This window comes from Saccostrea cucullata, unplaced genomic scaffold, assembly GCF_032062105.1.
Source record: "Saccostrea cucullata isolate Sc308-1 unplaced genomic scaffold, CSIRO_AGI_Scuc_v1 ctg1191, whole genome shotgun sequence".
NCBI classification, from domain to species: domain Eukaryota; kingdom Metazoa; phylum Mollusca; class Bivalvia; order Ostreida; family Ostreidae; genus Saccostrea; species Saccostrea cuccullata.
Window position 1 is genome coordinate 103,513 of NW_026924059.1, and position 24,893 is coordinate 128,405.

The following is a 24,893-nucleotide window of genomic DNA, read 5'->3' on the forward strand; positions in this document are numbered from 1 at the left end:
TTGGCAATATGGAATCCAAACCCATTATTAGGACTTAAATTTACTGCCGAGTTTAGGAAGTATAGGTCTTGAGATCATGAAACTGTTAAGCTTGAATACTGTTCGTTATCTCCATACATTTCACAAAGTAAAAAAATCCATTCAAAATCTTAGGATCAAACCCTCTAAAAATAAGTTACCCCAACTCACTCCCTCACCATCACAAACACATGCGTACAATAAATCCAAAAGCAAACCCACTTTTGAAGAGATTCAAAATAATTTTCCCTTTACAAAAAACGCAGAGAAAATATTTAGGTATAAACATTTATTGTATAACGTTATTAACCATTTTTCTCACACACATTTGTACACATTGATCAATAACGAACGAAAAATGGTCACGAATTCGGACTTACATTATCAGCATGGACAGATTGATAATATTCCATACATTCAGTGATAAGAAATAAGGATAAATAATTTATTCTATAATGAAAAATATAATTCCAGCGGCTATATATGACAAATGAGTATTTAATGTCCAGTTGTGGACGAGAATATTATTGTAGTTTTTATGTAAAGTCATACATGGTTCAACGTCAATTTAAAATTATGCTAATAAGCGAAAACTTGATAAAAATTCAACATTTGTTGCACAATCACTATGTATGATTATTCGACAAAATGAAGCAAATTCATCGTTGCTTTGTATCAGCATGTTTTCTTGTTAAATATTGTAGTGCACATTTAAGGATAAACGCAATTAATAATCAGTCTTTTAAAGTCTGTATGTATTATTTATCTCTAGACAAAAATTTCAAGCATTGATATACTAGACCAAGTATATAATATTTACCTTGGATATATTTTAATTATTTTCTTTAACAATCTTCTTCTACAATTTCCCTTCCAAACTGAGGAAAGAATTGAAAGTACTTTTAAAAAATTGTCAGCTTAAATAAAAACTTAAAAAAGAAACATATTAAGCAATGGCATAGCAGTAAGTGATGATAAAGATGTAAATGCACAAGCAAATAGTATTAAAAAGACGCCTTGGTTAAATTTACCACGATCAGATCACACATCAGAAGATACGCAATTCTTCCAGATTTACATGAAAATTCTCCACAGTACTCCAGGGATTGCTACAGTAGAAAACGGGACTGGAAGAAATCTGCATGTGGTGCAAAGATGGGGAAGAAATACGAAGTATCAAGCTCATGGTTTGTTTCTTTTTTTTAGAAGGATAAGGCATTGAAGCTTACAAATGAATATCGATATTTCGTATGCAACTGACAGACAAATGAATTGACTCGTCTTTAGGCCTTTTTTGATGGATAATTGTTCAGCTGACCATGTACCATCACAGATTCTATGAAAGTCTAAATGAGTGTTTACTGTTCGTTACGTTTTGTGACAATCCAATTTCAAAATCCTAAGAAAAGTTTTCTTAAATTGCTGATTGGCTAGAGCATAGCAGAATGGATTTATGGGGCTGTTGAGGTAACACAGCCAGTATGTAAACTGATACAATTTCATGTTCACGCATCCCCAGCCATCATCACAAACACCAATGATCAACACCATTATATGATAAGGCGTCCAGCACACAATATAGGCTCCAAGAATAAACGTAATTGTTCGTAAAGCTTTCCTGGCTCGGTTCTCCGACTTGGAATTCACTTTTTGACGATTTCTATTGCTTCGTTTTCGTTTATCTCGCATAGATTGTACAAGGTTTTGTAGAGGGCTCATGAGACTGGGTTTTTCTTTATTTGCATCATTATCACCATTTCCTTCGTCATTTTTCTTGTCATTAGAGGGTATTGTTGAAGTGCCGTTGAAAGGGGTTTTCTTTGACTTGCCTTCCTCGGCGCTCGTATGATTGACGTTAGAATCGCCTTCCAGTGTTGTGGAAATAGTATTGCTTGATTCCTCTGCAATGGGGATGGGCAAATAACGCCCTTCCCTCCGTTTCCAAACGGGTGAACATCGTTCATCAGTGGTAGCATCAAATGATATACTTCCATCCGGATAGATTTTCAGATTATCATTCGACGTTAGATTTTTCAGACTGTCCTCCTCTATATACTTACACCCTTGTAAAACTTCGTTCTCAAGAAGTTTGTCGGTTTGTTTCGATGCCTTTTCGTATGTTTCCGGTATTACTTGAGTATATGATGGAGGTCCTTCTTCTATCAAAGCTTTTGAAGCACTTATATCCTCGTTTCCGTCTGTCTCGGTTTCTGAGCCAGAGGTACCTGTGATAGTAAGTGCTATTTTTGAGACGTGATTAAAGGACATTCCTAGCATTCCTTTCAAAGATGGTCGATATGTTGTGTCGGTTTGAACTGCACTATTAACAAAGCATGTTTGCTCGTCGTCATCAATATCATTGTTTTTATAATGCATTTTTGACAGACCACAAGCCCCCTGGCTACTGTTATTTTCTTCATCTGATTCAAATACAGGGGAACTCGAACGATCTTCCTCTGGCGGCTTTGTAAAACTTGTGGACTCATCAGGACGCATTGGCCTTCCGTTGTTGTTCTCGGCACTAAGAGTATTGTTTTCCGTCGCTGACGCATTTCTGTTAGACTTGGAGGCTTGCTTGTTTTTAGAAAGTTCCATGGCAGTAGCCATCTTTTTATGCTTGGCTTCTGCTTTCTTTTGCAGCGCTAGAGCTACACAATATATCCCGGTATAGAGTCCTATCATGACACAAAGAGTGGTCCAGTAGTAACCAATTGTCAACAAGAAAGTAAACAATGGATCACTCATGAATTGAACCTCACACTGGTCAGATGGAACAGTTCGCTTTCCAACAAAATATTGCCATCCAACAATAGACGTGAAGAAAATCAGAGTCGGAAATATCCACGTAAGGGATACCATAATTATCACTTTTTTCTCAGTCCGCCATTGCCGATATTTGGCGGGAATTTTGACGGAGCAAAATCTATCCACCGTAATAAAGAAGACAGTGTATTGAGAGGCAAGACACACGGTCCAATCTAAGGATAGCCACAAGTCACATATTAATTCACCGAGAGGCCAGTATCCCAGAAGTAGATACAATGTAAAACATGGCATTGAAAATGATCCTATAAGCAGATCCGATACAGCAAGGGAAGCAATGAAATAATTTGTAGGTTGGCGGATTGTTCGTTCCAAGGCAAAGGACAGCAGTACAAGAACATTTCCAGCAAGTGTTACAAGTATAATGAAGGCCGCCAGAATCCCGAGTATGATGGTCAACCATAAGGGGTTGGGAGGTTCGAAAGGAGGAGCGGCCGTAACACTGCTGTTCGTGCAATTGTCACAGAGAGTGGCGTTCATATTCACATCCCATGTAGAGAGGACAGAACGGGTTGTGATGGAGAGTCCCACCATTCTAATTTTTCATTTACTGCCTAGAGAAATAAAGACAGTGACTGAGTATTCAAATGTCATGATTTTCATCAGCTCAGTTCCATCCCTGCCGCAGACGAATGATAGATACAAATTTTTGATTGAGTGAAACAACGCCAAATACGATAGGGTTCAACTGGTCATCGTCTGCTCATCTGCAAAATACAAAGTGGAAATTTTCGCTTAATAACTTAGATATACAGAAGACATTCTATACTGTAATTATTATATGAGACATCGATGCCGTGAACATTGATCAATCACTCAGAAGATAATCATCTTTTCTATTTTCTTTGTAATGGAATGAAAAATCGGATGCTAGTGTGTGAACTAGGGTATCGAAGGAGAAAATTGCGATCGTAAGTCAGCTGCGAAAAATTGGTCGACTTTTTGATTCGGATGTTGCTTAAATGTTTAAAGATTAAAGAAAATGAATTTCGGCACATTCTGCATAAACTTAACGTTGTCCCGATAAACTCTATATAATGCTTAGTGTGAATATTTCATTCAAGAAGCAGAATATTTAAAGGGCAAATGAAATTGATTATTAGGCAAGAATTTTTTATCTAAATAATTCGTTGAAATCATCTCTCATTATCCTATCAAATACTTAAAATATTAATGAATTTTAATTATCATGCTTTACAATGTTTTCAATTGTTATCAGACAAATATTTAAACAATGATAAATCATTTTTCTAAACTTTTAAAAATGTACTTGGTCTTGATATGAGAGAGAGAGAGAGAGAGAGAGAGAGAGAGAGAGAGAGAGATCTAATTGGTTCAATATAATCCGCTGCGCGTCATAGCCATATGAATTTTTAATATCCACATCCCAAACTATGCACCTTCGTATTTTTTTATCCTATGAATATTAATGACGGGTGTACAGAAGCAAATAGTATCAATTATTCCCTTGAGGGATTTTTTAATTACTGTCATAGGAAGGTCCTATGAAAGAGAATTTTTCAACACACAATAGTGCAAATAAGGATAAGGGTAATCGATGGAACCTCATTCAAAACCAAGATGACATGCAAGGAAACTGTTACAAAAACAGATGATAGATGGTAATGAATGTTAATCCGTCAATTTAAGTGGTCTAAAGAAGCTTAAGCATGTTTGGAAATTTTCACTCTCTGTTAAAAGAATCCCTAAAAAAAACTTAAATACACAAGGATAGCGACCATTGCGTGTACAAATTCCCAAAGATGCTAGAAGGACCTTAGACTGCTTACTTGATGGCGATACATTTACTACGTCTTATCTTCTTTTCACAGAAAGCTAAGATTTAAAAAAAAGAAGAAGAAATGGTTATGGCTCTTTTCTCTTGGTATCTCCCTAAAGCACAAGGCTCATATCCAAAAAATCTTGGCAATCCCTAAAAATCATAGTCTTTTTGGAAAAAAATCTATTTGAACAATCGAGTGATCAATTACTAGTAAACAGTGCATTCAACATATGAAAAAACATAATCATTCGCGTCCAAATATCTCAGATTCAGTATTTAACGTTATAACATTTCGTTTACATCCTTTTGAAAATTTAGCTTTGAGACAATCTGCTGTTTAAACATTTCCGTTATTTCAAAAGAATACCCCCGGCGAAGGCACACTCACTTCCTTAAACATTAAATAAAAATCAACATCATTACCCTGCAGCCGAACAGAAGAAATCAATGAGAAAAACCGACAGAGTGCTGATTTAAAGCCACGCTTTGCACTTTATAATTTCATTGCAACGAAGTCTTTTTCTCTCTTCCCCCCAAGAACATGATTTGTTCCCCAAATAGTCATCAAAGATTTTATCAGCTAAGATATTGGGCTCTATGCTTTTAATTTTGATGAATGGTAGATAGAATCTTAATGACTCCCGTTATGATAGTTTCCTGTGGTAGCCCTTGATGTGTCAATAGAACGACATTATGATGCAGTAATTTGATCAAATTATTGATGTTAAACACATTTATGATGGACATATGTGCAGCCTGAATAATCTGATAAGAAATTTATTTACTAGGAATTCAATATGTTCAATGCAAACAAATTATTATTTCAAATAAAATCATTGATAAACCATGAATGTTTTTTTTAACAAGGAAGCAAGCAAAAATTTCTTTTTTTCTGATCTCGTACAAGAAATTTCTGTTGTAATAAAAACACGATGTAAATAAAAAGTCGCTCCTCTTCCAAGTTAAAAATATATATTTATTGAAAGCCAATCTTGAAATTGAAAAGCAGTCCAACTTTCAGAGACTCGAAATATCACAATTAGTAATTATGTAATATGATAGAACTTCTCAAACCTCTTTTAAGCTTTTGTGAAATAAGACATTTCAACTGATAAAAAAGTATAACATTACAATGCAGAACAAGAGAATTACTAGACGTCGCCTTTAATGATAAACTTGAAATCGATCTTTACAAGCTCCTATGGAAAACAAAACATATAAGTACCCATCTTTCTGATTAATATTTCAGATCCTGATGTAATATCAAAGGATGCAGAGTCAATACAAGCATGCAGGTCGCTGATGCAATTATCACATAAACCTTGCAAGTTCAAATTGGAAACGGTTCTTATCAGTTACAATCTAACTCAAAATGATTATTACGCAAACTGAATATAAATGATGTTATTGCAAAGGTTTTAAGTAAGAAATTATCTACCATATAAGTATTCTAATTCCAGATCATAGGATTCAGCAAGAAATGGTTGCATTTCAAGAGATTTTAGTCAAAAAGAAGCGACAATCATTGACCATAAATGACCGCTGATTATCATATTGGACACATGTTTCTATTCATACATCATCATTGACACTACCACCCGCGCAATCAACAGGTCAAAACCACCGCGTTTCCTAAATCCCAAGGAATTCCACCCCCATTGTAGCAGACGACACGCCAAAGGGCCAAGGGAATTCTAAATCGATCCATTTTTTTTCTACCAATGGTCATATATATTAGTGCTTGACAATCAATTGTCGCTAATGAATTCACTGTTTGTTTAAGTGCAAACTCAATATTTGGGTTTGCAATCGGAGTTTTATCTTTACATTGAAATGTTGACCAAATCCGAGCTTATTTCTGTCTCTAAGTAAATTGGTGGATCGAATCACGCCACGATTGAATGTTTTATGTTTATCAACGTTCTATCTACCAGATATTGTGTTGGTACATGTACCAATAAAGACAAAATACAGCTCTAATCCAACAGATGTTGCTCAATGGCAGTCATTTGGGTACGCCTCATTCATTTACTTAATACATGTATGTGTATGTACGTATAACAAATCCTTTCAGGCTATTAAAGGAAAAAATTGCAGGGAGATGACTAAATTAGAATAAGCACTAAACTGAATTGTGTAATCATATGTCGCTCTTATGTTAGAGTCATCTGTTCTTTCGGAGAATAGCCTTCATATAAAAGTGCTCCAAAATGGCCCAAACATTTAGCCATTAAGTTAAAATGCATGTAGCTATTTTTTTGTTTTTGCGGTGATTTCCCTACCACACAGATCAATTTTAACTTCGTAAATGCTCGTAGTAATAAAATTAATGTATGGAAGCGAAATTTCATCTTCAAAAGCAAAGGGACTTATCTATCCGAAACACGTTAATATGGTCATAATAAGCTGTTCTTAATGACATCTAGATGTTAACAAATCAAAAATATTTACGGGTTCGATTTTCCTTTTCAAGAATGATTTTCATGTTTTTGGAGAAATAATATGGTCAAAACACGCAGTGGGTTTCCACAGAAAAAAAAAGCAAACAAAAGTAATCAAATCATTTCTGACTTCCATATCAAGGACATCGGTTAAGAAATTGACGAGGGAATCGGCTATTAGAAAAGGCTGTATTTAATTACCAGCTTTCAACAGCATTACAATGGCCAATTTTTGTGGACAATAAAATGACGAGCATGGACACAAAGGAAATGAAAGAGAACTGACAATGCGGGTTTTATTGATTGAAAATGTAGTACTTATCTTAGGGATAGGACCAAAGATTCCACTGTCAGTACGTATAAGATCAGAATGGAGCTACATCGTGGGCAAATCGGATCACCGATCTTACTCAAGGGGGCAAGGGAATCTATATAGACTTTCAAACTTTTAACTCTTTTTATATAGAAAGTTACTTTCTTTGTGCAAAATTACGCAAATCTTAACCCCGTTCCATTTCTTAATGCCTTATATTTCTCCTTCTAAAAGTTCACATTTTCAGCTTGTAAATGTTGAATTTACAAGGGGTGGTGAAAAATACAAAATTTATAATATGATGTTAAAAATAAAAATATACATGATAACATTCAAACTTCTGAATGCAAAGAAAAAAACCATGGATATGTTCTAACGTATTGCTAATAATTCCTACGATTTAAAGCATTTTCATTTGTCATATTTTTGTAATTCTTGGTATTGCTTTTTGATAAATGATTAAATGTATTTGCTACACTGTACTAGCAAAAACAGACAATTTTCGTATCTGCCAATAAAAAATCATTAGTGATGTCAAATTGCATATTACGTTCGAAACATTACACCAACCCGATATTATGAACTTTAAAGTATAATTAAAATTTGCCCGTAAAATGCGTAAATTGACACAAACATTGAAAACAGGGCATAAAATAGCATAGTTAAACTAAAAATAGCGTCATGCAATTCTATGCTTTGTTCTCAAATAACATATCAATTGATAAGTTTAACTACATGCTCAGTAGATCTAAGCTGGGTCTTGTATTTCCCTAAAACAAAAATCGATTATAAAATACCAAAGTTGCCGCACACGGAAATCGCTTACAGTTGTTCGACTTCGAAATAATCTTATATTCTACATCATGAAAAATTTAGAACGCTGATGAAGTAGAAAAAAGGCTATTTGATTATTATTGAACAAGAGATCTTCAAAGGACGCGCTATCTTACAGTTAAATAATTTATGAAATGGCTAGGGAAAGTGAACAACATAAAAGCAAAATACATCGGCAATATTTTTAATTTTTTTTTCCAAGAATGGTTTGTTTCAATGGGATTCAAACTACTTAAATGTATTCACTTAACAACCAAATTAACTTGCTATATTTTTTGTAAATTACAAACAAACCCCTGGTTAAAAACTTAAAGACAGTAGAATTATGAAAGAAATCGAAGGGGGGATATGAAAATGAGTTTATCAAGTATAGAATTAGACGTTTGCAAAATGGCGATAGAAAATATCATTAGAGATAACTTTCCCCGGAGAAGAGAATGGCACTAAATATATTCATTAAATTTTAATGCCTTTATGTCGCTACATGTAACATGGTTAACTGGAAGCGATAATTGAGTGCTGTCTCCTCAGACTAAACTAAGGCGAAACATCAGTAGACTTTTAAAACTGAAGGAATAGGTACATATTGATCAACGTAGAATGATAAACAATATGCACATCATTAAATTGTGATCAACTATTTTATCCTTCACGTCAAGTTATTACCTGTTTAAATATAGATTACACCATGAATTCTTAAGATTTTTGAAAAAAAAAATCATTAATATATGTTTTCTGCTCGCAGAATATTTTTAGGTAAAAAGTTCAAGTTATTGGGTTAATTGCGAGGAAAATATGCTCTTTGTAGTTTCTTAAAGTAATTTAATCACATTTAAACCTCCATGATTCGCATTTTTTAAAATTAAAAATCTACAGTGAATTAAAAATACACCTTGTACTTAACACTATATTAAAGCAGTGGCGAAATGGTGTTTAAATACATAACACAATTACAGAATTAATAGAATTAATTCCGTTTTTACTATAATGTGTCCTTTCCTTGGAAAGAACTCATACTAGTAAAAAAAAATAATTTTATGAAAAAAAACTATCATTAATAGTTCGACTTCTATCTTCAAGCAAGCAAAAAGTATTTTATGATTTTGCTTTTGTTTCAAATTTCAAACAACAAAAGCATATCTTCTCAGATAGTTAATCTCAAAATTAAATCAGAGTTGATCAATTTAAAAATAAATCTTACCTGCCGACGCAAAAAAAAAGTATCCCAAACGAAGCATCTTCGAAACAAGAAAAACTTCATTTAATGCACCACAAGAAGAATTGACCAAACCAAAGCAAAACTTCTCTTTTACCTAGAAGCATTCTGAATTTCTGTTGTTAAATTTTATAATTGGAAGCCAAAATTCAAGAAGATCAAAAACTCTTGAAAAGAGTTCTGAAAGCTCATGCTTCTCCATGAAGAACCTAAGTGTCACTAAACTAGCGAAATCATCGATTGGACACAGCATTGATTAAGTTTGTACTTCACGGATGCTTCACAAGCAAATCAATCGACCGTCACTCACCCTAGAACTGCAGGATTGTATTTCAGACTTGACTTTCAATTTGACATATTTGACCAAAGAATGACTTCAACTAGATCTGCAAATCCAGAATGGAATCTTCTCAAAGTAACATTTGTCGAAATTCCTGGAATTGATTTTCGGATCAGAATTAGATATTGAACGGTTATCAACTTGGAAAACAGGGAGAAAATGAGTCTGTATTCGCTAGATTATGTGACCTGTTCTGTCACAATCAGTGCTTCAATGCTTCTCTCAACTTTCTGTAGATATGGGTAAAAAAATTTCTGTTTTAATAGAATCAACAACATTTATAGATAAAAGATTGTTGCTTCTGAGAGCACGAAACATTGCTCTCTTAAGATAATTCAAAAGAGAAAATTTTATATATGAGATAGAGGGGCAATGTCAAAGGAACCATTCAGAAACCGTTGAAATAAATCCGGCAGGTCTCTGCTGAAGCAAACTTGGATATTTTTATCTCATAAAGTTGATAAATAAAGCAGATTGCCAAAGATGAGAAATCGGTTAAAACTAAATAAAAATACAGGTCTACTTAATAAAAATACGTAAATAGTATTCTTGAACACTTAATGCAAAGACAAGGGGGAGTTTTCACAAGAATTTCCATTTTTTCTATTTTTTTTAATAATTACCTATTGAGAAAATCTATATCTAAATGAGCTATCAGTCACAAAAATAAGCAATTCTACGAAAATCCACCATTTTCATTTTTAAGCCTTTTGGCATTATTACATAAACGATTCATATCGATTATTATAACTTTTTTTTATAGAAAGTGTAAAAGACCCTGGAGTTTTCTACTGCCAATAACAATCTTGCACTATGCAGATCTCAAGACCATTTTTTATAGTGGGCAGGGAAACCCAATATTATTCGTATTATTGGCAGTGACATATCTTGATCATTAAGGACAACTCTATCAATAACATTATTTCACGGATATATATAAACCGAGCTGAGGCTTTTTGACAATCCCATTATGAAAATAACAAAACAGCTTAAAGTTATCGTACTCATGGCTGGCTCTATATGAAATGGCGAGCTTTAACATGGCGGCTTACGGTTTGTTGTTGTCGCAATTACAACTGTCTCTTGGGTAGGTTAAAATTTTTCATATCACAAACAGCACTTCATTACTTAAATCCCTCCAGAATTTTCGATTGAATACATTCACTGTAAATACGTTAGGTGCAATTTGTATCATCGCAACATCTTTCACAGATATAGTTTTCTGGGACACGTTATTTGCTTCAGGATTCAGAGCACTTAAGATTTTTTACGGTGTTTGTTGTATAATTCCTATTTCAAAGTATAAGACAAGGATAGACAACAAATATGTCCACAATGATATGGAGAGGGGTAAAAATGAGCCCTTTTTAAAAATTTGCATCAACAAAAACTTTAAAAGTATATCTATATTACGTTACCTATATCTGAGAAAAAGGTTACAATGACATTTTTTTTATCAATTTAGAATTGGGTCTTTTAACACGTTTCGTATCAACATTGCATGAAATGTTCTCTTGTGATACATGTACATTCATTGCATAATTTTTTCACCCTATAGCTGGGAGTTTACAAATATTCCCCCCTTCAAAGCCCTTTTTATCACAGTTTTATGTCTCACTGATAATGAAAATATGATGATTTAATGGGAATTACATCTGTAATAAACCAGCTATATTATATCTCTGTGGTGATTTGGCAAATGCAACAGAGAAGACTGTCTTAAATTTACAACTAGACCATGATTGTGTTTGACTTAGAACTTTTATCAATGAGATCAATCGGGGTTATATAAATTGAATTAATGCTTTTCAGACAGCTTAGGTAAAAAAAAGTCAAGATGATATACAAAGCATTTCAAATCCATTGCCACGAGGTCTATGTACTTTTCTAATAAATAAATTCTAGTAATCTGAATTTAATTATTGACTTTATTAATTTCTTTTCATCGTGTTACGTACGTGTTTACCGTGGTACTTTGATTACAAAGTTGTAAAATGATACATCACAGGTCTTTCTGACCTTTGTACAATTTAGATTAATATTTGATGATAGCCTATAGACCAAGCATTAGGAAACTCACCTTAGAAATCATATTTCTTATAGCCTCAAGTCCAGATGAAAACGGAATTAGCAAAAACCAATAATGAGGTTAGACTTCAAAGACATCTGTTCTCATGTCTATCATGTTAAATGCTATCAGGCCTTAATCTCAATTACAAACATGTACATTGTATTTGTGATTATAGTTTGACATGCTAAAACATAATTTCATGTTACTATATGTGATTTGATTGGGACGTTTTTATATATCAGTCTGCGGATGAGTGATGATTTCTTTTAAATCAAAATCAGAACTGTAATATTTTCAAGTCCTTGGTTTCTATTCAATTAGGAAATTAATAAATTTTGATTTGTTTTACGTGTTAAGTTGAAATTGTCAACCATTCTGGGTTATTGCATGGTTAAAGTACATCGATAAAAATCTTACATTTAAATCTTAAATAAATGAGCTCACTTCCTATAATCAGAGAGGATTCTTGCTGTTATTAAAAATAGATTTTTGCTATTAAAAATATCTTTTTTTCCAGACCCCCTGCTAAAGCTTTGCAAAATGAATTCACGTCTTGCTCATTATGGTCACGTGTCAAAAAGTTGATAATAAATGGCTGGGATTTGCGATATCGACATTATTTCCGTTGATCCTTTTGAAAGTTATATTACCGTTATCGATCAAAAAAATTAATATTTCTCTTTATAATAGGTTAATTATTGTTTTTTTTAATCCCTTGCGCGTCAATTTCTAGGAAGTTGAGTACGTATTTGGATTACCCATTTTTGTATAATAAGAGAAACCTATTTGGATTATACAGAATCGGAAGATGGATTGAAAACATTAACTACTTAGAGCAGATATCTCAAGAATAATCAGAATTTGTCAAAGGTATAGTTAATGGTAACATTAAAATCCAATTAGTTATGTCTATAACAATTCATGACTCTCAATGATTTCCTTAAGCCTCAAAACAAAAGAGGAGCTTTTAAAAAAATCTCGAAAGCATCAAAATCGATATCACATCTCTATATAGATATTGAAAATACATGTACTATATGAAATTCAAAAAAAAGAAAGAGTACACTATTAGTGTATTAAAATACATCGTTATTTTACTGATGACGAACCGAACAATGACCAATATAGTTACTAGCAAATTAAATCGTCAACAGATTAAAATAGCGACCCCTGGGATGGGATCAGGTGCTTCGAAGGAGTATGCATCCCGAATCGCCGTGAACCCTATGTATCGGATATGGAATCACAGATCAACAAGATAGCACTGCTATAGCGTCAGACTTCTTAAATGTTACTTTGTGTTTGTCTAATATTTCATCTCAGAGGAGACATGCATACTTTATTCATACTTTATGCATGTTTTTATGGAATTGGAAAAAGCTATATGGATGTTCAGTATATGGTTTCAACTATATTCCCCTTTGAATATTTGTCTTGTCTCTAAAAGGATGATCTTTTGAATTTTGTATAATATTGATATCGCTATATCAAGGAAAAAAGTGATAACACGCAAAACATGTGGAAGAAAGGTTCTTGTTGGATCCAGAAATATTGAAAGTAAAAAATATTTTGTACAACAAAACCAGCGCCGATCCATGATTTAAAAAAGGTACCTTGAAAGATTATTAAAACAAATCCATGTTTATTTCAATGTAGCAACATATATTTCCTAGGTTTAGAGGCAATAAGAATGAAAGTTTCTAGAGATAAAGAATTCAAGATTTATTGCTATTCAGCAGATATGAGCCAAGAGGTATCATGTATTAAGATTTCAGACAAAAATCTGGAATCACGAACATCTTACACCAACAGATAACCTTCTAAAATCGTGTTCGAAGTGTTTTCTTCTCTTTTATCTCTAGTCTCAAAAATCACTCATAACACTCATTAATAAGAAAGATTAACATAGGAGTTGCATGACGCTGGCTTACGGCATTTTGTTAATTGAAAATCTAAGATGATTTTATGATTCCATCGGAAGCCGTTATATGTTAGATTGTATATATAATGTGGTGCTTCATTAATTTCTCTCACAGTTTCGTGAAATGTTGCATACTTTTAGCAGAGATACCTACTGTTATGCGAAAAGGCCGGGTTAATTTAGTCAGGTTTGCGAGATCATATGTACTTTATCATCATGGTTGATTTATTAACTAACATCAACGTTGATAAACATTGGTCATAGGAAATACTACACAGTGCATGTTACGCAATAGGTGTTAATAATCTCGCACAGAAAAGGGGTGAACAAAGTCTAAACTAACATGCATCGAACCAAAGAGAAATGAAAATATGAATAATAAGTGATGTGCACTTTTAATCAATTTTTCTGCGAAATCTGGACCAAGGTTTATTTTTTCATGAAGTAGTTAAAACTGACAGCTGAAGTTTATCATCTGGTCTTTGCTTCAAGAATCGAGATTATAAAGATAGATTTACATTAAAAATATCTTGAATTTTTAAATATCATATTGCCTTCAGAAAATAGAGAATGACAGCACTTGAACAATAAAAAAATGAATTGCAATGAAATATGGAGATAACCAACAGTATTCAAGCTCATAAGTCATTGCTCTCAAGCAATACAAATCAGGAGCAGAGCAAACATGGCCCTCTTAAGGATAAATAACACAAACAAACTTTTTTCAGAAATCAGCATTATTTCTCATAGATTTACATTTACATTGACAACCTGAATAATGTTTACCGAGTAGAGTGGGAGGATTTTATAAGATTTTGTCATAAAGTTAAAAAATTGTGCAAAATTTTGTATGGAATTATATAGAAGGCAAAATAAAATCTCAAATCTAAGCACCAAGGAAAACCTACGATTTCTTTATATTTCAGGGATTTATTATTTATGTCATTACAAATCAAAATCAGTCAAAAAATATATATCAACCCGCGCATCCATTTTTTGTTTGTGGTAAGTACCCTTTAACATCACAGGTGGGATCAGGTATATGTCACGGATTAGTGAGCATCCCGGCCCCCTTCCAACCGGTCATAATCGCCGCCTGCTCGAGCTCCTTGTCATGATCAAGAAACAAAAAAAAACAAAAAAAAACTAGTGCTAATTGTAACGGGGACCGTTACAGATGTTCCCCAAACGCTCCCCCAACTCCCTTTCATAGTCATATTCCCTGTAAGCGTAAATAAATAAGATAAACTCTATGCATTTGAGACTTTAACTACGTTTACCCAGAAGTGTACCATGTTAATTCAAATTTTATCATTGCACATTTGCGCATGTGAATGCATGTGCGTAGTGACCATACCATATTGTCTACACAATCTATGTATTTTAATATGCTAAATATTAAAGTATTTAATCCAAAAGTATAAAATAAAACGCTCATTCAAGTGTTTTATTTTTATTTTTCCCATTTCACTTGCACGCGCCTGCATACATGAGCATGGTGACCATAACTTCTTGTAGAAGTCTATTACATCTATCTATGTTCTAAATCCCATCCCGTTTGGTTGAAAACCAATTGAGTTATAGCTGTTTAAAGTTTCAGCCAATCAGATTGCAGCGCACGTTCACGCAAATGTATGCATGTGCTTGGTGACAATACCTTCTTGTAGAAGTCCACTATATATATATCTATGTTCCAAATCCCATCCTGTTTGGTTGAAAACCAAGGGAGTTATAACTGTTTAAAGTTCAGCCAATCAGATCGCAGCTCTCGTACACGCACGTGTTTGCATGTGCATGGTGACCATACCTTCTTGTAGAAGTCCATTATATATATCTATGTTCCAAATCCCATCCTGTTTGGTTGAAAACCAATTGAGTTATAGCTGTTTAAAGTTTCAGCCAATGAGATTGCAGCATACGTACACGAACGTGTATGCATGTGCATAGTGACCATATCTTCTTGTAGAAGTCTATTATATATATCTATGTTCCAAATCCCATCCTGTTTGGTTGAAAATCAAGGGAGTTATATCAATTTAAAGTTTCAGCCAATCAGAATGCAGTGCACGTGCATGCACGTGCTTTCATGATCATTGCTATATATCATGTTGTAGGATATCGTAATGCATGGCTATGTACAAAATTTCAAAGGATTTCGTCAAAAAACAAGAAAGATATTGAGACTTTAGTTTCAGCCAATCAGAGCAAAGCGCACGTGCATGCGCGTGAGATCTTGCTATTTTGACCATTTCATCTTGTCTATACTACTAATATATCCTCACATTATGAGTTTCAAAGCATTTCATCTAAAAAAAGAAAAGTTGTGGCTATATCTATTATATTAGTCATTTCACGTGTTGCACGTGCACGCTCTTGCAAGCACGTGCGCGCAAAATGACCTTGATTCCGCAAATCTACATAACATGTCTACTAACCCTAAAAAGGTTTTACCTACATCGGACGAACAGTTTACAAGATCATTCCCGGACAAAAAAGTTCCAGGAAGAAGAAGAAGAAAAATAATAATAACTAGATACGATCTCGTTGCGAGCAACGAGAGGTCTTCCGTCCGATTCTGAAAAAAAAAACTTGAAAAGCTATTACTTATAACCATGGTTAAGGATAAGTTTTTCCGTTCTGTAAAAACAAAACGTTGTCATTATTCTATATATTCACTTGTAGCAATGTTGTATTTTACATTGAGATAAAAGCAAAGACGTAAACGTATGAGGAAACTTAGGATTAAAACTCTAATTCTAAACAGAATTGCAACGTGACAATCCTACAAATCCTTCACAATTTATTGATCTCCATGGTATAACTTTCATTCAACCAAACGCTCGGCTGACTCCATAAACCCTGTTTTGCTAAATGGCGGAGCCCGCAAAGACAGCCGCCATTTTGGACCCGCTTCAAAATTTGAAATGCGAATATCTAGTGTGTGGATTGGTCAATTTTAAAATAAATTATATATATTTTTTTTCCAGTGAGGTCTTAACCAAAGTTATTTATATCAAAGAAAAATATTGAAAAACAAAAAAGTTGAAAAAAATGCATATTTTAAATATGCTTCCTGTAGCGACCGGAAGTAATGACGACGCAAACGAAGGCAAAATCGCGAATCTATAAGTCATGGTCTATCATCTCCGACAAGTCTCCAGTTCATATCGTGAGCCGTTCTCGAGATCCTTCGAGGACAAAATTGCATTTTAAAATCAGGAAATTGTACATAACTTGGCACTGGAACCAAATTTTCCAAAAAACGGAATTTTATGTAAAATTCATATAATAACCTATAATTTCTGAAAAATTCATTGAAATTCACTGAATAGTATTGGAGAAATCGCGTGCACAAAATTTTGTCTAAAAAAAAAAGAATAATAATAATAAGAAACAATAGAATCACTATAAGGTCTTCCGTGAAGACGGAAGACCTTAATAATAAGAAACAGAGTAAAAACAATATGTTCCCCAACTTCGTTTGGGGAACATAATATAGGCAATTCAATGTGTCATATGTATGCTAGTTGTCCTATGCCTTAGTTGTAAACATACAATTACATGTATATTTCACATACAAGCCAACTTACTCAAGACTATAATGTCTTGACGTACTGATCGTTTTTATCTTGTCGAAAACAGACACGTTTATGTAATCTTCTTGAATAAGGTATTATTATACCTCATTATAAATATTCTACACAACGCGTTATCTGATTGGTGCTAGGTTATCACGTGATCGGGCCGTAAGACTTCATATTTCCCGGCCGTCGGCACGCTTTTCATCATATTCCACCTCTTCGGAACACCTACTGTATTTTCCCGCAATATAGTTCTCATTCATTGAACGAAAACTCCCGAGAGAGGTAGACGTCACAATAGCCTGGTTTACGTCACAAAACTGATGAAAATGTGTTGTTCAAAGGGTTTTATAGCAACTTTACGTAAAAAATGAAAGTGACTTTGAGAGCGGTGCCGAATTTTAAAGTTTATATTTCAAAGGTTTTGCTTGTTTCGGTATAATAAACAATTAATTGTATGAATGTTCGGGAAACATGAAGACTTAATCAGCCAAGAAATATCATATTCCCCTCGGGCGCAGCCCTCGGGGAATATGATTTTTCTTGGCTGAATAAGTCTTCATATTTCCCTCACTATCATGCAATAAATGTATAATGTCATTGTCTCTTACTAATATTTGCTATGCTGGCGTTATCCAACTTAGGAATCGTGTCAACTTCAGAGAACGCAGTTTGCTTTCCCACTTTGACTTCAAGATGCATTTTCCTATAAGAAATTACCGAGTTCCCTTTAGGGTTAAGAAACGGAAGGTAGCGATATCAGTCACTACATTGACATAATTTGTACTTGATTGATATCCAACGAGATAACAATCAAAACGGTGACAGACTTCCCTTGCCTTGGATCCATCAGACTTTGGGGCTGCAATTAGCCTTTTGAGCTTCAGATCTCCATCTTCAATATAGAATCATTATTTCGTTGGTTTATTTGATCTTCCAAGAAATTAACAAATGACAACTATAGCAAACACAAAATCAATGCCCCTTTAAGGACCGTGATAGAACTTCCTGCAAAAAGCTTTCATCAATTTCCGGTAAGTACTGCATGGGAAGATTTGATCCTTGCATCCTATTTTGGTTCAGTAAACGTATACATGGTTAAATCCTACTGTTACTCTTAATGCCAAAGAGTAATTACGTGTATCTATCACATACATTAAGCTCAATTTATTATTTTGTATCAACTTATACCCCCCCTCCCCTTCAAAAAAAAATTAGGTGTCATAGAATCCTGCTCATTACAGATTGTTCCTATAAAGTCAAATTACACTAGATTTAATTATAATGCATATGGTCTTTAATCAATTGCTTTAAAAAAAGCAAATCACCAATCTTTAAGCAGAAATTATCGAAAACGTTCAATTTTCGTCTAGGGGAGGAAGGAAACAGTAGAAATACAGTGAACCTATCGTATTTACGGCAATGGGTGAAGCTTTATTTTCATTGACGAGGAAGGAGATAAGGCTTCCAAATAACATTAAATAACAATTTTTTTTCATAAGGACTCATCATGAAGATACCTTCAAGGCAACCAATTAAAAAGTGCTACATTCTTAAATCTTAAACGCTTGGTAAATAATGAAGTCATTATTCTTGGAATTAAAATACCATTTTATGGTCATTACGCTATTCCTTAACCAATTCACACTTTTCAGTCTTCCATAAGCATTGTTCTTAATTATCTTCGCTTAGTTGTTTGCAATATTGTTTGCGCTGAAGCCTTTTGCTAAGGGTCTCATAATTTCTCAATTGAAGGAGTCATTCCCCTGGTCATGTAAGATAAGGTCTGCCCATTTAATCACATTTATGGCACATGTAAGTGTAAATGTCCATTACTGTACCTTTAGGATGATGAAGAAATGCGAGGGCTGACTGGGGGACTTTCCTTCTCTGATCATTGATTAGATAGCCATGTAATCATAAAATGTGGAACTGTTATCGGAGAATTTCCCCCAGTCGATATATACTGGAACATTCAGGTTAATACACAACTTCGCTTTTTTTCTGATGAAGTTGGTTGATTTTAATTCTAAAGCTAACTGACAATTTCGCATCACTTTTCCCCCCAGTAACTTTTCCTCTTGTCAGATTCAATGAACTATTCAGCCCTTCTCCTCAGTAATCAACCGTTAGAACTGCAGAAATCTGTGAATGCTAGGAAAAAAGTTCTGTACGCATTTTACGACCTAGTGACTGGGGTTTATGAATTTGTTTTCAAAATCGAAATTATATTTGCAATAAAATCCACAATTTTCTAAGGTTTGTTGATCTATTTGCGCGCTGTATCCAAGAAGCTATGCAAAACATTCTCTGTCTCGTAAATTTTACTTTGGGTAATAAAATACACTTTGATGACCGCGAGGAACATTTTGATTTGTTGAAATTAATGAATCCCCCATATAAACAGTTATTGAATGTAAATTAAAGGAAATTGAGCTATCTTGCACGGAAATTGCTTGCTGAAAACCAAATTAAATGTCGCTCAAAAAGCTAGAAGAAACTTTGTAGAAAGAGAATTACTAGAAAGCGGACGTGCAAATTACATAACAGCATGAAGAAAAAAATACAGGCGTTGACAAATTTTTGAGGAAATAAACACGCAATGTAGCTGAAGTCTTACTCATGCAAGTTTGCTGCAATTGACAGACTATGCATTTGATGTGAATTTAAGGACATACGCAACGTAGTTTGAAATTTATTCTCTTTTTCTCTGGAGTTGAAGAGTTCCAATACTTAAAGGAGTGCTACATTTAACTACCTATAAATTGTGTTGTACACTTTCTCTACAACAAGTTTGGATGGACAAAACATCTAGAATATGTTCAGTATTTTTGTAATTTTTTTTTAAACTTTACCAGAATTTTCATTAATTAATACATGTATCTTTTCAAAACCCCTAGTAATTCATTGAAATTGAACATCTGATGACACTATAGTCTTGAATTAAAAATATGTTGAAATATTATCAGTTGATAAGGTACGTTGCGTATGCCCTTAAGCAAGATCTATATAAAAGAAAAACAATTTTAATGATAGGTGTGTTTCATTTTGAAACAATTTTAAATATCTAAATTTTTTAATTCAATATTTTTTATCCTGACTAAATTACTTCTTTTGCCAACAATCATTTCTTTTCATGGAAGTATGAGGAGATCCATGCTTACAACAATGCTACATGTAGTTACTGAAAGGAGTTATTTCTAGTTTTGCTGATCAAACGGATTTATATAATACGAATATAATATTTCATCGCGAAAACAAATAAAAAAATATCAATATAAAATTTCTTCTATTTCTTTTTTAATTCTTTGCATGAGAGTGCCTTTACACCTTTAATACTTAGAAACTTGTACATCTAGTACAATTTACTTAAGTTTTCGTGAATGAGCAGGCATCTTCATTTACAACGAGAAAACTACGTCAAATGAAAATCTAATTACTAACATTCTGACATGCTAACTTTTCTCAAAATTTACAAGAATGGGTGAGTTTTGTTGTGAATTGCTTCGTTATGCAGTCTTTGTTATTAACAGAATGTTAGAGAAATTGGCCTATTTGTGCCAGGTAAGTGTTCGATGTAAAGCATTGTTGTATCTTAGTGCGAATAGTGAACTTCAATTAACAGAAAATTATACGACAAAAGTCAAATTAGTTAACATTCTGTGAAACACACGCAGTCAAATTTTCGCCAAAATGGGCAAAGCCTTAAACTGTATTGAGTAAATAACACAACTGAATAAAAAAGAAGAACTTCGATATCGAGACTACAAATTAAAGTAGATATTTTAATGAATTCATATACAGTTGGATACCATTATCTCGAACACTGATTTCTCAAATACCATGAATTATCGAAGCCAAATTTACGTCCATACAGCATGTATTCTTTCTTGGTATTAAGCTCGTTATCTTGCTTCAGCAGGTCCATATCGAGTTGCAGAACACGTTAAGTTGTGACTATATTTATAAGATGAAACGTCATTTAATTTATCTTACAAGATGTCCTATTTACATAATATAAACCCACATGCACCAGGGGTTAAAAAAAGATCAATCTCAAAATTGTTTCCATGCATTCAATCATTGAATCAGCTTTAAATTTTAAACATTGTAACTTTCACATAATAATAACAAAATTGTTAATAGCCTCAAAGACATTTACTAATTTGAATGAACTCAACCAATATATGATCTCTGTTGTATATGCCATAAAGATATTGTACTCAGCGGTACTCCAAGCCAGGAAATCTCGTTAAATTATTAAAACAAACAAAGAAAATAAATATCGAGAGGAAAAGCATTTCAGAAATACGAATACATTATGATGAGAAAACTCGGGCGGTGGGTTATAAAATATTTTACATCACAGTTTTGTCGGATTTTACTATACATCTAGTATATTAGACAAAAGACATTTATGAAGGAATAAAAAGTATTTCTAACATGCATTGGGTATATTAAAAAATCAGCTCTGCTTAGGCACTCGGATATATGACGTAAATGGAAACCAGAAGTCTCTGTCGAGACTGAAGCTCTACTGGTTCGTACTTATAACAATGAAGACAAAAGTAGCAGTTGGGACTTATAACTTTACAACAGCAATAAATAGAATAATGATGCTTGATTGGGCTCTTTTTGTGGCAAGATACTGCAATAAGACTACAGCTGTAGGAGAAGCTATTAATAAACTTTTAGAGTATTTTCAATTTTAGTAACCATGGCAACATCATTCCTCGAAATCAAAAATCGATATACAGAATTATGTATCTTAGTGTAGTCTACTCGTGTGCAAAGTTATATTGAAATCAGACCAAAACTGTAGGAGGTGTAGCATTTTAAAAGTATTTCACAGAAATTTCTATCTTTAGTAACAAATGCAACACCGTTCATCGAAATCTAAAATCGATATATAGAATTGGTATGTATCTTAGTGTAGTCTACTTATGTGCCAAGTTATATTGAAATCATACCAAAACTGTAGGAGGAATAGCATTTTGAAAGTATTTCAGAGAAATTTCTATTTTTAGTAACCTCGGCAACACGTTCATCGAAATCAAAAATCGATAAACAGAATTATGTATCTTAGTGTAGTCTACTTGTGTGCTAAGTTATATTAAAATCAGACCAAAACTGTAGGAGGAGTAGCATTTTGAAAGTATTTCACAGAAATTTCTATTTTTAGTAACCACGGCAACACTGTCCATCGAAATCAAAAATCGATATATAGAATTATGTATCTTAATGTAGTCTACTTGTGTGCCAAGGTATATTGAAATCAGACCAAAACTGTAGGAGGAGTAGCATATTGAAAGTATTTCACAGAAATTTCTATTTTTAGTAACCATGGCAACATCGTTCATTGAAATCAAGAATCGATACACAGATTTATGTATCTTAGTATAGTCTACTTGTGTGCCAAGTTATATTGAAATCAGACCAAAACTGTAGGAGGAGTAGCATTTTGAAAAATTGTTTATAGACAGACAGACAGACGGACGGACGCCGGACGCAATACTATCGCATAAGCTCTTTTGGTCTCTGACCAGTAGAGCTAAAAAGGGGCAAAGTGACATTTTTTTTTACCAAGGACAGGCTAATCACCGACAGAGGGTTGAATAACCTGACTGCTCCCTCTAAGCAAGATTTTATAGATGGAAAACCAGTGCAGTGTTTGATTTTTGTGGTTGTTGACGCTGATTAGAATCGATACTGGTTAGATTCAAGACACAATGGGATCACACAGTAACAGAAAATCTAGTCATGTATCATAATGCCCCAAACAGAGGATAATACTTTTTTAAACACATATTGAAAGATTTTCCCTTTCCTTATCAGCTAAAAAAGTACTTGTTGAATTACAATTTTTTTTTTACATTTGTAAATTTATAAATTTGTACCTTTTTTGGCTGCCTGTATAGGTTACAGTTTTGCTTGGTGATATTTAAAGAGGTGCTCATTTCTTCAAAATATACAAAATACATGTTTGGTACTCATAAGTAAAATGTTAGATGAATGGTGATAGTATTTTATTTGACAATTCCTAATTAAATATTATCTCACTCCGTCTAAAGGCATACAATATACCGGTTATATAAGGAACTCGGTTCAATTTCAATGTGATGAAAATCAGTTAAAGTTAATTCATATAGAATTAAGTAATGTTCATCTAGACCACATTTAAGGTCAGATGATACTTTCACCAAATATCTGTTTTGATTATCTTCATAATTTATGAAAAATATACAAAATTTTAATTACTTTCTGATTTCTAAACTGGTTTCTAGTTGTTTTTAAAAATTCGAAACACTAAAAATTTGATTTTGGCTAACTTAGTTTTTTCCTAAAGGATTATATAAGACATGCCATCCTCTGGTATCTCGCACAAATGCCTGGTAAGGTACTTCAATTTTTTTTGTGAGTGAACATGTTAAAGTAGTAATTCTTCAATGACAAAATCTTGGAGAAAATTATATATTATAGAGGAACGTCTCGTCTGTCCTTAAATCAAGTAGATCTAAGATAAATTCATATTGACGAGATGAAAAATGCAAAAGAAATGAAATAAAAATAACAATAATGATTTTAAACTTTTAGAATATATAAAAAAAATCTATTATAAATATATCCTTAGTATACCTATCAGTGGCAGTTACTTAACTTACCTTGAGGTCCAGATCTAGCATATTATTTCCTATCTAGCTTGTAACACGAGCTTTGATTGGTTACAAAGCCGGGTGTAAATATCCGTGCACCCGACTTGAGCTGGGTGTAAATAAAACGTGACGTCACAATGCATACATTCTCTATGATAAAAACCAAATAACATGACGTCACGATGTATTGTAGTACGTAGATATCTAATCGATAGATTGAGACACACTCTGATGTTTACAAAGCATTTTTATAGGTACAAAGGAAATAAATTCGTTATCCATGTTCAATTGTATTCCATACACCCTTCGGCCTCAGGATGTATGGAATAAAAACCGCGGTGAATCCCCGTACACCCTTGATTAAACCTGGATAACTAATATTGCATAGAGAAGGGACGTCAGTTGATGCCTGCAATGAATCAAAAAGAGTAGGATAACAGTGTGTTTTATTTTAGGACGAGATCGGTTATATAACATAAACAAATATTTCGAAGATATAGCGCAAGGTTCGAGAGAGCAGGAAATAGAAATCAGATTCATCTATACTGAAACACCAATATCTCGATTGCGAAGGGAACCAAGATTTAACTTTCAGAAATCCTTTAATTCAAGATACCCTGGTAAATAATGTAAAAAAAAAGTGGTTAATATTGCAAAACTATTTCGATATATCCATAGAATTCGAAATAATGGTGTTCAAGATAACCAAGTTTAACTGTACTTGTAACAAAGGAATAATACGGTATTATTTTGCATGAATATACAGATCTTAACAACCTTCAGGACTGATATGAATATATTCTATCAGCAAGAAAACTTACAATGTTATGCATCATCCGATTATTTTGATCCACGCATGAGGTTATTGTCGCTGTTTTTTTTTTATATTCAAGCCTGTG

At 33.4% G+C, this 24,893-nt stretch overlaps 1 protein-coding gene across 2 annotated transcripts; it reads right to left on the reverse strand.

The window, feature by feature from the left end:
* Positions 1 to 292: 292 nt before the first annotated feature.
* LOC134265603 (muscarinic acetylcholine receptor M1-like) lies at positions 293 to 24,027 on the reverse strand. Of its 2 annotated transcripts, none has more exons than XM_062747826.1 (2): positions 24,004 to 24,027; positions 293 to 3,548 (listed from the first exon to the last, which is right to left on the reverse strand). In XM_062747826.1, the coding sequence occupies exon 2, from the start codon at positions 3,373 to 3,375 to the stop codon at positions 1,387 to 1,389; it is 1,989 nt and encodes a 662-aa protein (XP_062603810.1). In that variant the 5' UTR covers positions 3,376 to 3,548; positions 24,004 to 24,027; the 3' UTR covers positions 293 to 1,386. The 2 variants fall into 2 exon arrangements, with proteins under 2 accessions (XP_062603810.1, XP_062603809.1); XM_062747825.1 differs by lacking the exon at positions 24,004 to 24,027 and adding an exon at positions 9,414 to 9,905.
* Positions 24,028 to 24,893: the final 866 nt, after the last annotated feature.